Source organism: Gasterosteus aculeatus, chromosome 1 (assembly GCF_964276395.1).
Source record: "Gasterosteus aculeatus chromosome 1, fGasAcu3.hap1.1, whole genome shotgun sequence".
Lineage (NCBI taxonomy): Eukaryota > Metazoa > Chordata > Actinopteri > Perciformes > Gasterosteidae > Gasterosteus > Gasterosteus aculeatus.
In genome coordinates, this window is record NC_135688.1 from 10,417,975 (window position 1) to 10,433,743 (window position 15,769).

Sequence of the window (15,769 nt, forward strand, 5' to 3'; positions counted from 1 at the left end):
CAATAGATTTTAACAAAGCAGTTTTGACAATTGCACCTTAGCCCTCCTAAATAGTTTCCCTTTTTTTAAGACCATGAAATAGTTAAACTTCAACACTAAACTATTAAACCTTTGCTGAAATCAGAATTCACTTTAAGGTTGTATCCAAGCATTTGTGAAACCATGTCAGAAGGTTGAGAATAAAACTAAGGAAAAAATGAGCAAAAACTTGTTTGCTAAATGCAACATTCCTGAAATCCATTAAATACATTCTTTGTGTAGGATTTAGAAAACCGTACATGGCAATCAATCTATATTTTGGCGTAAAGTAAATACAATAGGCGAACGTGTCTTGACTATTCCTTTGACATTTAAATCTATCGTTTTAGCAACAGTCTGTAACACTGCGTCTGTTGAACGCGCCCTCGTGGCTAACGACGTGCTGACGTAAGACGTGTGAACAACAAACAGTTGGTGGACTTCAGCAAGCTAGCGAATGGTAACGCCAGGCAAAACAGGTTCAACGTACTTCTCCCGGATAGAGAAACACCTACAGAACCTGTGCGGTTAGAAAATCTTTACGATCTCATAACAAAAAGCAGCATTAGTACCGACAGGTGTAGCCTCGCCACGGTTCCCCAGCGCAAACGTTAGGCATTGAAACATGCTCATTGCGAGGAGTGTGACGCCTGTTTTTTTTCTGGCCGCCGCTGGTCGACGGTTGTGATGCAAGCCGAGCAACACGACAGAGGGTGAGACTACAGCCGGAAAATAATTCTATTTACGGGGAAGAATGGACTTGGTCGGGGGGAAACAGACGGGCTCACGCAAAGAAGCTGGCACGCGACCACACACGGGCCCGAACGTCATTGTCGGGAAACAACTTTAGCAAGCTAGCTAACGTTAGCTCGCTCAGAATTCATGCGAAGATATCGGTTTGGTGTCAGGACAGCAAGTTCACTCCGAGAAGCGTTACGGTGTGGAGTGACTTGTTCACTTCGCTCTGACTGTTTTCTTAAACCTTGCTGGCGATGTGTTGACGACAGTTAGCTTCTCTTCGGCTCCCTCTTGGAGCAAGGACGCGGTTGGCAGAAATTATTAAGCGTCGGTTGCCTTCCTGGATCATGGTGTAGCAAAGTTGCCAGGTTTGGTATACAGATAATTACTGGAACAGTATCCATTTCACACAGACTTTAGTGTTTTGTGTGAAAGTGCACTTTAATTAGCTTTTGTTGTTTTTTAAACAATGCCCCAAATCATTTAAATACCCCTTACTACATCAAACAAGTTAACATATAGATATAGTTCTCTGATTGCACTTAACTATAATATCTTCATAAATTCATATTGACAGGCTTATCCATGTCAATTGTTTCACTGGAAATGAAAACATGAATTTTGAAGACCAGCGTCTAGATCTGTGCAATGTCAAGACAAAAAGTAATGTGGCTGATGATCACAACACTACCCACAACACGGAAGGGGTCACCCCCCGCATCTCTGAACTGATGACGGACAGTAACACAGAAAAACAAAACATCGTTCCCACCGAGGCTTCCTACTTCATGCCTCAGCTCACTGACAACCTTCAAGCAGCCGAGGAGGACAACCACCAAGACCCGCTGGAGATCGACGAGGTCAATGGAAATAGAAAGAGCACGGCTCAAGACACCGCTGCAGTAGTGAATCCCACTGACTTAATTTTTTCTAACGATGAACAGCACAAGGCTGATATTGGGGGCGTGCAAATGAAGGAAGATAAAGACACTGATCCCGCAAAACCTGTAGCGGAAGAAGGGGATGATGATGGCGACATGGACATAGGTGTTGATCTCAGTCTCGACGAGAGCGGAGTGTTGGAGGCTGAATCGACAAATGACAGATTATTCACGGACAGTGCTGCAGATTCCGAGTCCACGGCTCAGGATGTCCCAGCTGGCAGCACGGCAGAGAGCCCGTCAGATGCCGTCCAGACGGGCGGCTCGGAAGCCTCTGCCCCAGACCAAGCTGGACTGTACCCATCTGTGGAGGAGGAGAACGATAAACACAAACCAAGCAGCAAACGGGTGACATTTCCCTCAGATGAGGATATTATCTCTGGAGCAGTGGAGCCCAAAGACCCCTGGAGACATGGTAATACTGTGTTCTTGTTTCTGCACGCCTGTTTGTGTGAATTACTTTTTTTTAATTGAACTTTCCCACTGTCACTGTATGAACATGTCATTTGAAAAATGGTTCTCACAGATTCATTCTTTAAACAGAATCTTTCTCAGGCTCCATATCTAATTCAGGTTTGTGTGGTTGGTAAAAATGGGATGCATGTTGACACTGAGACATGGGAGGTGTCTTGATGTGCAGTCTTTTTAGGAAGGTTCTTTGGTCAAACTACAGAACCTTGCTCCAGAACCTTTTTGACACAAGTTAATCGTTGAATAAATACCTGCAAAGCTCAGTCAGGCTGTACTCCTCCGGCAGCCAGCGTACAGATATACAGGCCTTGAAGGATCCCAGCACTCCTTAAGGTGTGCCACTTTCTTCTGTCGGATCCTTTGTTCAGTGAGAACATGTTAAAAGGAAGCTTATGCAGGATATGACACTGCCTCTTTTGTGTTGACGTAAGGAACTAAACCTTAAAAAGTACACACTTTTTTTGGTCTTTTTTCACTATCTTAGTGATGTTGTGCTGAGTTAAAAAGTTCAAACTTTGACATACAAGTCACTCCACACCGTGGACACCTACTTTTGACTGTGACATAAAGTAGATAATGGCTTTGTGTTTTATTCTATTTTTTCAGTCTAGTTAGTCTAGTTATTCTTTGGATCAAGTCATGAACAATCTGACGTGCGTCCCTTTATCTGGTGTGGAGGTGGGCATCATCTCTCATGCTGCGTTCACACCAAAAGCGAATTATTGCAAATGAAGCAAATTTTCAACAGGCGGCACGAAAGATGTGAAGGAGCGAAGCGAATCATTGGCGCACCTCACAAAAGCCAATCAGCGTTGAGATGCTCAGCCCGTCTTCACCGGCGTCCTGCTGCCAAAGCATGGATATACTTTATGAAACTGCCACCCACCGCAGATGGACAGGCGCCCCACGGCTAAGATTGAACGCCTGTAAGTTAGTTGCCGTCCAAACGAGAAATCCTGACACAGTACAGGTCGCGCCGGAAGCCGCATTCATTCAGACACACTCGGGGGTAAAATTCCCGGAGCTGTGTGCTCGGACGGATGATGTCATGACCCCAAACACGACAACGTTTGCGTAATTTCCACAACAAGTAAAGAGCAGAACGAGTGGTTATTTACATGGTGGACAGGGGAAATAAAGACAAGCCACGGAAATAAGCCGGTGACAGTAGTGGTGTTTTTTTTTCCGTTGTGTATAAAGCCAAAAATGTAGGCCGGGCCAAAATATGGGTCAGTGACTCAAGATCACTCCCTCCCAGATGGGGGAGGGGGAGTAGAAAGTAGCAAAACGGCCCCATGTTTAAATCAAAGTGACTCGTTTTATTAATACTCCTGCAATTGATCAGGCAGCCACTCAAAAAGACGTTGCATGTTGCTCTTGATTTATAGTCTTCCAATTGAAAATAATGTACCTTGTTGCATAAACCTCACTGCTAATCACACAATGCTGGCGCTTTTCTGTATGACAGAACGGGCCACATTCCAGGTGGTCAAACAAACAGTCTGTATGTAGATGATCACTGATCTCTGGCTCAGATCATTTATCCCGGGACATTAGCATGTAGTTTATTTAACTTCCAAAGTTCAGACTGATAGCGCAGTTGATATATAGGCAGACAGTTGATGGCAGTGTTAAGTTAATTAAGTACTGAGAATGCATATGTCTACGATAGCAGCATTTTACAATTATAAAAATACATCACAACTATTCACCACAACAGTTTTGGGGTGGATAGTAGAAGAACGGCATCCTCCTTACCGGGAATATTCAATGTTTTGAGGTAAATGAGTTGGTGCTGACCGTGTGAATTGCCTACTAGAAGCTGACTGCACGTACAAGTTTAAGTTGTGAAAACAGGTCACCCACTTATGCAAAATTTACATCAACGGTACATCTACATTTTTGCAACTGAGGAAGCCTGACTATTATTGTATTCTTTGCGTTTTGTGTCATATTTTTAAGATGTGCACAATTAATCAACTGCTGCATCAGCGAGTCAGCAAGGCAAACTCCCCAAAGCTTTCAGGTCCATTTGCTTTGTCCTGCTTCGGCCATCTTTAGGACATGCTCACACGTGGGACAGGCAATTTGAATGCAAAGTCTAGGAAATGAAATGTAGACGAATCTCCACTCCGAGGCCCTTCATGCTTCATGTGAGCACTGTGGCACAGCAGCGGCATGATCCATCCTGACCTTTTTATCTGCAGATCTAGAGTTGGGTACGGCGGGTCCTTGTCTTATTTCATTCGTCAGAAACACAACAATGGAGTGAGTCTGAGTTCGGAGCCTGGAGCTTTATTAACGGACAATACAAGTTGAGAGCAGAGGGAAGAATGTGTTCGAAGGGTATTGAATGTTTTCAAAGCAACACATATATATATATATGGTTAAATAGTTTCCACAAAATAAGTCTCTGAACTGAAAGCTGCTGTTCAAAATGGGCATCTGAGGTTCAAGAGGAACCATTGTCAGGGGAACAAAAGCTGTCAGATGGGGTGTCCTATTTCCATTTATTCCCTTGGCGCACACATTTTGCAGAATTAATGTTGGGTTTTCATCCAGCTTACAATGTGCTAAGCTAGATGTTACACTCAAAACTATTTGGTCGACCGTGGTGAGATATGTCAACCTGTACTGAGTTAAGTCTAGTTTATGCTTCTGCGTTTTCATGCAGACGCATCCCCTTGCGTGTGCGTGCGTCGACCCATTTTTCTAGGCTTGCGTCCTTTCCGAAGTCTCACATTTGTGTTTTCATAGCACAATACCGCCATTCTTAAAACGAATGTTTCCGAGAGAACGGAGCAGCTTCCCACTGTCACTGTATGAAAATCTGTGAATATGACCACTTATACAAGCTGTCATTGGCGGACTATAAGGAAGCGCTGATGGCCTCTGATTCATGGAGAGAGATCTCCGCAAACGTTGGTTTGCCTGTCGAGGGGAACAAAGTTGTGGAGGAAAATATGGGACAAATGTGTCCGTGATGAAAAGCAGCAGTGGCGATGCACGGGGCAATAAAGTCTATGATTAATAAATAAACAAACCAACGACACACAAAGGCGTGACTCTGTAGGTCGTCTTCGACAGAAAATGTTACTCCACCTATTGTTCTGGCAGGGGAATTGCTCTGCAACACACGCAAGACTTTTAGAACCATGAATTAAAACAAGTGCGTCGACACAGTGGTGCGTAAAGACGCAGAAGCATGCGCCAGGCTTCAGGCAATGTATTTTCTAGAACTAAAATCCATAGAAAATAACTTTTTTATTTTTTATTTCTCTCTCCCTGTTGAAACTTGAGGGAAGCCTGTTCCTTCCCTCCAGGCCTGGGCAAGCACTTCACCATATCCTGAGATTCCTGAACTTCCCAACATGCTGCTTTCCTTCCTTTGCTCCCTTCGCTTCTTTCTCACAATTTCTCGGGACGGGTCAATGGTACTATTTGCAGCTCAGGATTATATTTGTGGAGCATGCTGTTACAAAAGCACTGCATCACACTAGTGATGTGTCCATTTAGAGAAAATCTGTGTGTTAAGTTCATGTTAGGTTGTTGTACTTTCTTTTACAGCAGCCAGAGAGCATGGTAGAGTACTATGAAGTTGTTGTAGTACACTTTTGTTTGGTACCGATTTGTTAAAGCCTACTTCTTGCAGTGCAGACAATCCCTTCACATTAAAAGCGTTTGTCCTGCAGGCCCCCAACGGGAAGCTGCCTACGTGCAGCGCTGTCTCGTGCCAGCAGACCCAAGGCCCACTTGGCACCAGGCTATTGGGGCCTTTGTGACCCATGAGATGTTATGTGTTGTGGCTGTGGACCAAGTAACATGGTGATAAGCAAAGGTTTCAGTCTTCAGAATGGACAAAGCTGGAAGTTGGTTCGTTTCACACTAGAGGCACATCAGAACTGGATTTACTCGGCCAAAGCTAGAAAAATATGTAATGGACATGTATGTGCTCTTCAATGACTGGAGATGACACACTTTTGAGCTTTAAACCCGCAAAACTATCAAAAATTCCGAATGTCAAATCCCCATTTTTCCATATAAAAAAAAAATTGAAGAAAAACAAAGCTCATACTATTACTGAGGCAAACCATGCACAGGAACAGAAAACAGTCACGGATAACACAGCTGATGATGGCTGGGTTGGTCTATAAAATTGAATGAAAATGTGGGGGAATATTTCAGACCTATATGGATGCACCGATTGAAGCGCTAATTGTAAGCGCACGACTGGTGAGTCTAACTATCGTCCTGTCTTGTTTCCCTTTCTTTTACCATCATGGTTGCTGGCATCTTTACAACAAGCGATGATTAGTTGTCCTGTTGTAGTATCTAAGTTGGACTTTCTGTCCTCGAAAGGAATTTGTATTCTTATCACTCCTGAGGAAGCGGACAGGGAAATACATTTCATACACATTCCACAAAATGCCTCTTGGTTTAATAATAGAACATACAACTGCAGTTTGCTCCTGTCACTCTCCATTCGGACGGGCCTTTACGACACGGCCCTTTAAAATGGCTCTTCTGGGTTTTTTTTAACAATCAATCTAGTTCATCATGGCAAGAGAGCGACTGCTGTTGATCCAGTTATGTCCTTCATTAAAAGCATAACGTTAACAGACATATTATGAGTCACGGCTCAGCTGTAGTGGCTGTCTGCAGTATTTTCCAAATAAACCTAAAACATCACGTTGTCTGAGAGCAAGGATCCTAAGTTTGGGGCAGCTATAGTAATTCCTTTTGGATTCTGCCTCAGTCTAACCCGTCTAAGAGCTGCCTGTTAATTATTGATCTGCCTGCAGCTACTTGGAATCGATTCCAGAGTTTTTGCATAATTACACTCCTGCAAAGTCTGGATGTTTTCTTGAGCCACATCTTTAGAAGGCATTACCACAGTGCCCCCGTACAGACCGATGCTGATGCAGTTGGTTAACCCCGTTCCACCCGAGGCGTGCCCCAAAGCAGTTTCTTGCCTCGTGGAACCGGCCCAGGGGGACGGGGTGGTGTAATCGTGCGCTCTCTGTCCACTTGTGGATTTGATCGTAAACGTGAGGGGAAAAAAAATGCTGACGCTTGTCAAGAGGGACGAGCATGCGTAATTGGGAGAGAATCTGCTCAATTTTCAAAATAAAACATTTTTCACGACAAAAGTTAGACGAAGAATCTTGTACAAAAGCCTGTCATAGAGTATTAGTACTCTCTATCAATGTACCTTCCAGAATTACTGTGGCTATCGCTTAGATGTGTTTTTAGCCTGGTATCTCCGTGTTTTAAATTGAAATTGCAGTGATATTGATTTTATTTCTTTAGCAGTAACATATAAACATTTTTTTACACTGCTCTAAAGGTTCCTCTTGATCCCCCAGATGGACAAAGTAGTTATAGAGTAATTACTTTTTTATCATGGGTGTGCCATTTTCGGAGCAAAGGCCAAAAAACAGCCTCAGTGCACTGAGGCTGTTTTTTGGTCGATGGGTTCTAAGCAGAAGGAAGCTGGTAGAACGCAAACCTTTCTTCCACTCTGTGTTTACCCTTTGCTGACGTCTCGTCGTCATTCTGCCTGAGGTACAACCGCTGCCTTTCCGCCCCACCGCTGACCGGCCCGGGAGCCAACTGTCCCGTGCGAATGACGCGCACGGTCACCGTCCGCAGCACGGCGGTGTGAAATGACAGGCAGTGGGACTGGAGAGCGGCACCGGGGGGGCTATTTTAACACTGGCACTTGCATGTTAAGTATGAGTGGGCAATATGGTGTTTCGCCCAGAACTCCCATATATCTGGAAGTTCCCCCCCAGGCTTCTCATACATTGTGCTCTGGTGAAATCCCAGTTTCTTTTGGCTGTGTCCATACTTTGCCTGCTAAAATGACGTATGTAGCAGGTGAAGTTTTTATTTTTGGGTTTCCCTCACCTACGTCAATGGCAGTTGGCCAAATAACAGTCTCAGAGTTGTGGGAGATGATCATAAACTCAAATCAACACCTCTCTAAAACGGTTTCAGCTAAATATTACCATTATTACCTTCTTGAAGGTAGAATTCATAGAAGGAGCGCTGTTAGTTTGCAAATGTTTTTAGCTCCGTGTACTGTCGACTGAGAGATTTTTGTTTTCCTCTCCAGAGCTCAAACAGGCAGTCTGTGTTTTCGGATTTCATCCACGGCAGAGACCATGTTCAAAAAGCTAACATTTTTGGGTGCATGAAACACGCACTGTATCTAAAGCCAAAATTGAGACCTAAGTAGATTTTCATGTTTCATCCGATAGAGTATGAATGCAGTCACAGTTGAAGGACTACTTGATTTGAATTGTCTCCATCCATACCGTTTTGAAACCCTCTATAAGATAAGTGAGCTGATAATGAATGTCAAACTGATGAATGAGCGACTGAGCCTCATTAAAATGGTTTCGGTCAACGGGACAACGAATCGTGTCCCATGTTGCATTTATCTGAAACTCAATGGCTTATTGGACACCTGGATTCCACTTGCTGCCGAGCGCTCTGCGTCCAACCCTCTACATTTTGCAGCCCTTTTTTTAGACTGAATGCTGAGAGTAATTTCCTCTCAAACCATCTATCTATTCGGCACTGGTTCCTCTGTCATAACCTTTCATTGCAGACAATTCTACTAAACGTTGACTAAGATGATGACTTTGAGGTAACCATAGACCATCATTTCAGTATTGAGCTGTGCACTCCCCTCAGGAGGCTAATCCTTCCAGAGGCTTGGCTATTAGCTGCTACGTAACAATTCACCACATTCCCGGTCACCGACAAGTATCTTCTTAAGCCATAAGGCTTAAGTCCATACGGATTGTGCAGTCTTATTCCTAACTGGTGAAACCAGACTGTGCCGACGAGGGTGAACCGAAGGAATTCAAGACACTGTGCAAGTCGTATGGTCCTCGGTCCGTGTCTGTGTTTTGTCTTCCCCTGCACACATCCAAACAGTGGTTTCCTCCTTTTTGGAGTGAGGAGAGAAAGGTAATTACTTGAAGAATTTGTGTTGCCGACTTTGTGTTTGTCGACTCAACAAAGAATGGGAGTCAGTGGTGAAGGTACAAAGATAGCAGGGCTAAGGAGGATTAAACAGACGGGGACATTTAGATATGCGGCCAGACCACTCAAATGCCTTCTCGATTATACATGCTATGTAGTTCACTGGGATAGTTTCACACTCAATTAAATGGGACTACAGCAAGTCAGAAACGGACTGCAACTTTGTTGACCTGCAAAATTATCTTTAAAATTGACAAACCTCTTTTTTAGTACAAAAGCAACAATCTCCAATAACGGTTGAACATCATAATCACATGTTTTAACAAGCCCTAAAGGTTTGGCTTCTACATCAAACGCTTTTAAAGAAACCAGTTGGCGCTGTGGTGTCCCAGGGCACTCTAGGATCCACCCAGGTCTCAGCACAAGGGGACAACACGGCTCATTTCCACAGTAATTATTAATACAGTGTTTCCCCAACCATTACATTGTGGGGAGTGGGGGGGGGGGCACCAGCACACCAGCCCCCCACTTTCTGCAGTTCAATGTGTCTGACCTTCTGTGGCCGGTGGTCGAGGCAAAAGTCCTGTATTTCAACTGCATTTAGTAATCGCATGTCTTTTGATGAATGAGTTGTCATACTTTAATCCCAAAAGGCTTGTTTGGCAGCTTTAATTGAAAGTCTGAAATAAATGATACAATGATGCATTTGTTTGATTTAATAGATGGTAAACTGAAGCAGTGATTAAGTGTTTATTGAAAGCTTGTTGTGTACAGATGTACAAAGTCTGAGTTTGTTAAGGAGCTTCAGGGGCTCGCCACAACACACTGAATTATACCAACGGGATTTCCAGATATCCTGTCATGTTGGGAATATCTACATTGGTTTGCATTGCAGTCAGAATGTCTGCTCCATTTAAGGCTAAATGTGCATCTGCGAGATTGCGTTCAAAAGCTCATCACGCGTTACCACAGCGCTGCGTTTACCTCGGTTGATGTGAGTCAGCGAGCCGGGATCCTGCTCTTTTCCTTTTGCGCTGCAGCTCAGTGATGGAAGAAGCGCGTTCGGTGTGTGTGTGGCCAACGGCAGCAGAGAAGAAAGGGCCATGCTGCTTGTTTGGGTTATTTAGCAGATTCACTGTGTCAAAGCAGAGGTCCCTTGTCTCTTCCTCCCCCTCTTGCCCGGATACGGGTGGCATGGGGTCGGACAACATGCAGAAAGTGTGTGGAAAGTCTCCAGAGGAAGCTACGCTCTGGATATATTGAAGTTATCTTTATCATAACATTTTATTTTATTTTTTACCTTTTTTAGTGTATTTTTATTAGTGGACTCATTTAATCGGCTGAAATACAATACTATGTATTATGCAATGTTTGGTTAAAAGGGTGCCCATGTGCATTGTAACCATGCAAAAAGTCAAATTACAGCCCCATGCATTTTCCCATAACATGTGCAGTCCACACTGCCCATGCTACCGCACTGCTGTGGTCTTAAGAACTACAAGCTATACTACATTATTATAATAATGATCCCCAGTTAGTATGATTCTGGAACGACGATGCTTTAAAGTATGTACACAGAATTACTACTTAACTACTAAATAGACATTAATATTGCCTATAAGCTTTTTCAATAACGTCCTACGAATTTGAACAATAGACATACTGTCAGTGCAACAGTGCAACCAGACTGCGCCTGTCTATAGCGTTCTTCATGCTTCGATGAAAACAGAACATTTAAGTATTCCATGCCTGTTATGTGATTTTGGACCCCCCCCCTCTCTTTTTTTTCTTTTTCCTCTACCCGACTGCATTGTTGTAGTCTATCAAACAACACGCATACCCTGACTTATTGTGGTTGTATAAATGTATTTATGCGTGTGGGAGCTTGATCCGTTTTGTTTTTGTTTTTTTTAATGCCGAACTGCTGCAAATGCGGATGAAGTAGATTATCCGAGCGGGACTGTAGGAGGCAAGTTCCCAACAGCTGGCTCATCTGATTTATTGAACCCAGCATTCCCATTTGTAAAGTAGCGCTTGCATTGTAGCCACCCATGGGTATCGCAACAATCATCTCCAGGCCATAAATATTCATGACTATCTCTTCTGTTAATTCAAGCAATAACAATCACTTTTTATAGTATTGTCAAAAAGGGACCCTTACAATTGCCCAACCCTGAATCCAACTTAAACTCTCTTCTTCCTCTTAAGCTGTTTTTCAAAGATGTTGTTCTTAGCGGTCCATTCCCCTCCCATCTCCCCATTATGCAGTGCCTCCTCTCTGCCACTCCCTTCTTCTTACATGTACCAGCAGCACTAAAGGGAGGGCAATAAAACCAAGAAAAGGCAAGCACAAATTCAGCTGGAGCTCAACTCTTAATGCTCCTGCAGGTTAAAGCTTAAATCCGTTGTGTAACGCTGAGTATTTGACTCCTTTCTGCCGCTGTTTTTTCCTATTTTGGTGTTCAACCAAAACTTCCTTACACCACTTTCTTTGCTTTTGAGCACAGCAGTCACATATTAAGTCAATCTCCATTTTTGGTTCTCTCTTTCTGAAATTAAAGAGCTATGTGTGATATTGTGTTGTAAACAGGGGAAACTTCCCACAGGAAGTGTTTACACACACTTGCTCCATATCGACCCTGCACAATAACACTTTTCCAAGGACACAGTGTTCACTTGAACGAACACACTGTGCTGTGCAAATTTACAAGTGTGCCCTCCAACACATTGGCAGCAGAGGCATTTAGGTCATATCCGCAGTTATGTGTCACTTTTTGAGAGAAAAAACTTTTCATTCATTTGGTTGCACTTAATTTGAAACTATTTTCAAGATATGATGAGAACATCAGTTTACCATGAAACCTCTCACCGGGATCCGAACGTATGAATTGGTCCAATCCACTGAGTTTGAGTGGGCTGCTAAGTCTGGTCATGTGACACAAAACTGGTTTCTCGATTTGAAATAGTCAAATAAGCACAGAAACAGTAATTATAATAACACCGTAAAATGCAACAAACGACACAAGCAGTGCTATCGAAGTAGATTAAAATGACCAAGCAGCGTTACAGGCAGAAACATTGTTTTGTAGCGATTGGTTAGCAAAACGCGGGAGTTGATTGTTTGCATAAATTGATCTTTGGAAACCTCCGAGGCAAGTTATTTACATGCTTATTTAAGTATCTACCAGCTCCTGCTGAAACGTCCGCGTCTCAAAACAAGTAAAGGAAGTGTTGTGGCCGTTCTCATCATATTCATGTGGCACCGACTTGCCCTTTTTTAATTCGATCCCTCCCACGCACGCACAGCATTGCCTCCGACTCACTGCAGCATCGTCTCTGGTAGTATTTCTGGCCACGGTCCGTAGTTGGGACATTTCATTAAGACGGTGAATAACAGGGTTAGTCAGACAGAGGGCTGCTCATGTCGGGGGGGTTTTAAGCTAGCCTCTTTATCCCACAAGCAGGTTATTCCTTCTGCACTGCACTTGTGTAAACATATAGACGTACTTATTCAACCAGTCAAGTCTGTTCTGGCATCAGATGATGAATGTGAGTTAAACTAATGAACACTGCGGGAGATAAACGGGAGGTGGCTGAAAAGTGAAGCGGACAAATTGGGCACAACTCAAAATGCTGACTGCAACGCCAAGTGTGATTCACACATACTAGCACTATGTACACTACTGTTACAGTGGAAGCTTTAACAAAGCTAACTAACAAGCCCTGAATAACTTTCTTAATCTTCTCTGTTTTGCAGCCCAGAATGTGACGATGGAGGAGATCCTCTCTTCCTACAAACAAGCGTGTCAGAAACTCAACTGTAAACCCATACCCAAAGTACTCAAACAGATACAGGTAAGCTTCTTTTACTTTCTGCCTTGTTTTGTTTTGTTTGTGTACTATTGAGACAACAATAAAAATAAGACAGGTGAGGTTCAACACGGACAGTCAAACTAATAGTCTTCTTAAACTGATGGTCCATAAATCTTTTATGTACACAGGAAAAATAAATAAAGACAAGCTTTATTCAACACTGTAACACAAAACCATATTTTACAGACAGTGAACTTAAGCAGGTAACGTTATAACCTTGTGCCCATATCAACCAGGTGCTAAACCGTAACTTTAATACCTTTTCCCGTCCTTTTAACGTCTTTTTGTTTTCGTCTCGCTTCAAACTGCATACTTCTGTTTTTCTACATTCAAAATAAAAGCGCAACTGGACATGCACCCACTGCCGTAACAAAATGGCTATGATAAAATCCATGTAAAGGTAACAATCTATCAAAATACTCAAGTCTGAGAGGTCCTTTACAATGTCTGTCCATGGGGTCATTGAGGACTCTGCATGATGCACAGCGGTACGCCTCTGGTGACACTGTAGTATCCAGAAAGGTGGGGACTCGCCCTTTTCCAGCAGGGGTGGTTGTTACTCCCTACAGGCAGACAAGTATTTCATGTCTCTTTTTTTCCCTTGTCTTGCGGGCAGGCCAGCACAGTCATGTGTCTCCTAATCCCTCCGCATAAGCACTTCTTCAAATCCAGTGGGGGAAGCCTCATGGCTGTTTGTTTTTATGTAGGCTAGTTCTGCCGACCTTGTGCGTTTTGCATGTGAAATGGTGCATATGCTTTTGCAATTGTTCACATGTTTTTAATGTGGGGATTTATTTCACTGAATAGGAGACAATGAGGCACATAACTTACAAGGGCGCACCTATCAGGGTAGACGACACACACCTTTTAGAGTGGCAGTTAAATCCAAATGGTAGAGCGCAACCATTTGCCCCGTATGCGTAGACCTCAACGTTGCAGAAGCAAAGCCCTTCTTGGGAGTATCATAACAACCGTGGCCTCTTGCCCACTTCTACCAAAGCGCACGCTGCTTAGGTTGACTGAGGGGTGAGCATTCCATCCCTTTAGGAAGGAAAACTCTTATTTGGCTAGTGATAACTGAGCCATCAACTGGGTTAGAATGGAGGGCCTCCCACATGTTTCTAACAAAGGTGACTGGGCTAGTCCATTACGGCAGCAAGTCTGAACCAGCGTGGACCTCATTAGCACAACTTTACTTGACATCAGGGCAAACGCGTTCGATCCTTCCCTGAGGCTGTTTAAGGAGGCTTTGAAAGTAGCCTGCTGCAGAAACGCAGAGGGGGCAAGGTGAGGGAGGGAGGGACAGAGGGAGGGAGTTGTCCTCCACGGTGTTATAAACGTCATCTGTGACGAGACATTGAGGGCACCTCGCATTTGGCCTCAGAGCCTCTACAGCAGAGGCCACTAACTGGCAGACCGCGTTCCGGATCCAGACCTAAAGCTAAAACAGACGGTTGTTGGGGTAAAATAGACCTTAAAGTGGGTGCGCTGTTGGGCGGGAGTCCGTATTAACGCTTAAAGCCGGTACACATTAGGTATTTGTTATGTTTTCATAGTGAGCTGCAGCACACACTCATAAAACCTAGAAACAGCGTGTCTTCCCTGAGGCGTTGCACATTTGTATCTGTAGTTGTGTTTCCATTTCTGACTGATGATGTTGAAGTAAAGGGCGCCCCAGATGGAAACACGCATGTGAGTCAAGTGGCAAAAGAAATCCCCACACGCTCGGTCAGCTGAGAGAAAAAACCTTGGTCAACATCTCAGCTACTTGTGGAAATGCACATCAGTGTGCTAAGCTGCCGCTGTGAGCGTCATTGTGTCCTACAGTCTGGGTACATTTCCACTGGGGCAGACTTGGGGGCAGCTGTACTCAGTGAGTGTAGTGGGTTGTCCTTTAGCCGCAAGGTTGATGGTCTGATCCCAGGCTTCCACCCACTTCTCAAAGTGTCCAGACCAAGACACTAACCAAGAGTGTCCCCTGGTGCTTCATAGCAGCCCGCTGCTCTTAAATGCTTCGGGTCGGTTTAACGCTGATTTCAAACTAGATTAAGTGGGGGGTTTTTAGGGATAAGTTGGCCCACCTTCCCCTTCCCTCCATCACAGTGTGCTTTTTCATGGTGGTTCTTTTGCTCATGTCTGGCTTCTCTCCATCAGTCCCCTCTCATTTCTGCTTAGTCATCCTTGCAGTAACCGGCCACACAAACCAGCCAGTCAGACCAAATGGCTGACTAGTGAGAGGGAGGTTTGCAGGAGAGGAGATCCACCTTTTTGCATCCCCCCCCCTTGCCCATTTACTCTAAAAGCTTGCTTTATTAAGTCCAACTGCACTCTACACGTTGCAGCTCTCAGGAGGCCCTGCAAGTTATGTACATTTCTGGAAAGTTGTTTGTGTGTTTTTGTTTTATATGGGTGACTGCTTAGAAGCTGCCTGTTGAATGCTGGATCTGCAGGAGCTCCCGTCGGAGTCTTAAGACCAGGACAACTTGTTAGCCTTGTGTCACATTTTTGCTGCAGCAATTCCTTCAGGGTGCTCTCATGGTTCATCATATCTCTCAAAAGGCAGTTTTATTGTACTCGTAAATCTATGTGACTGATTTAATATTTTGGTGAGTACGTCAACACGCTTAGACTTTTCAACATACACACGCTGCACCGACACGCGCTTCTATTATGCAGTCGTAGTACAGATATTTGTTCAAATGAGGATGCAATTTAAAGGTCATGCAGATTGC

General features: G+C 44.0%; 1 protein-coding gene across 1 annotated transcript in view; it reads left to right on the forward strand.

Annotated features, from left to right (window-relative positions):
- The first annotated feature begins 376 nt into the window (after nucleotides 1-376).
- The window catches only part of ppp1r37 (protein phosphatase 1, regulatory subunit 37), a 29,446-nt gene continuing 14,053 nt past the window's right edge, over nucleotides 377-15,769 (forward strand). The window contains exons 1-2 of the mRNA XM_040160256.2: nucleotides 377-2,112; nucleotides 12,922-13,019. Coding sequence (XP_040016190.2) covers nucleotides 1,371-2,112; nucleotides 12,922-13,019 — 840 coding nt within the window. The 5' untranslated portion in view covers nucleotides 377-1,370. The remainder of the gene's footprint in view (nucleotides 2,113-12,921; nucleotides 13,020-15,769) is intronic.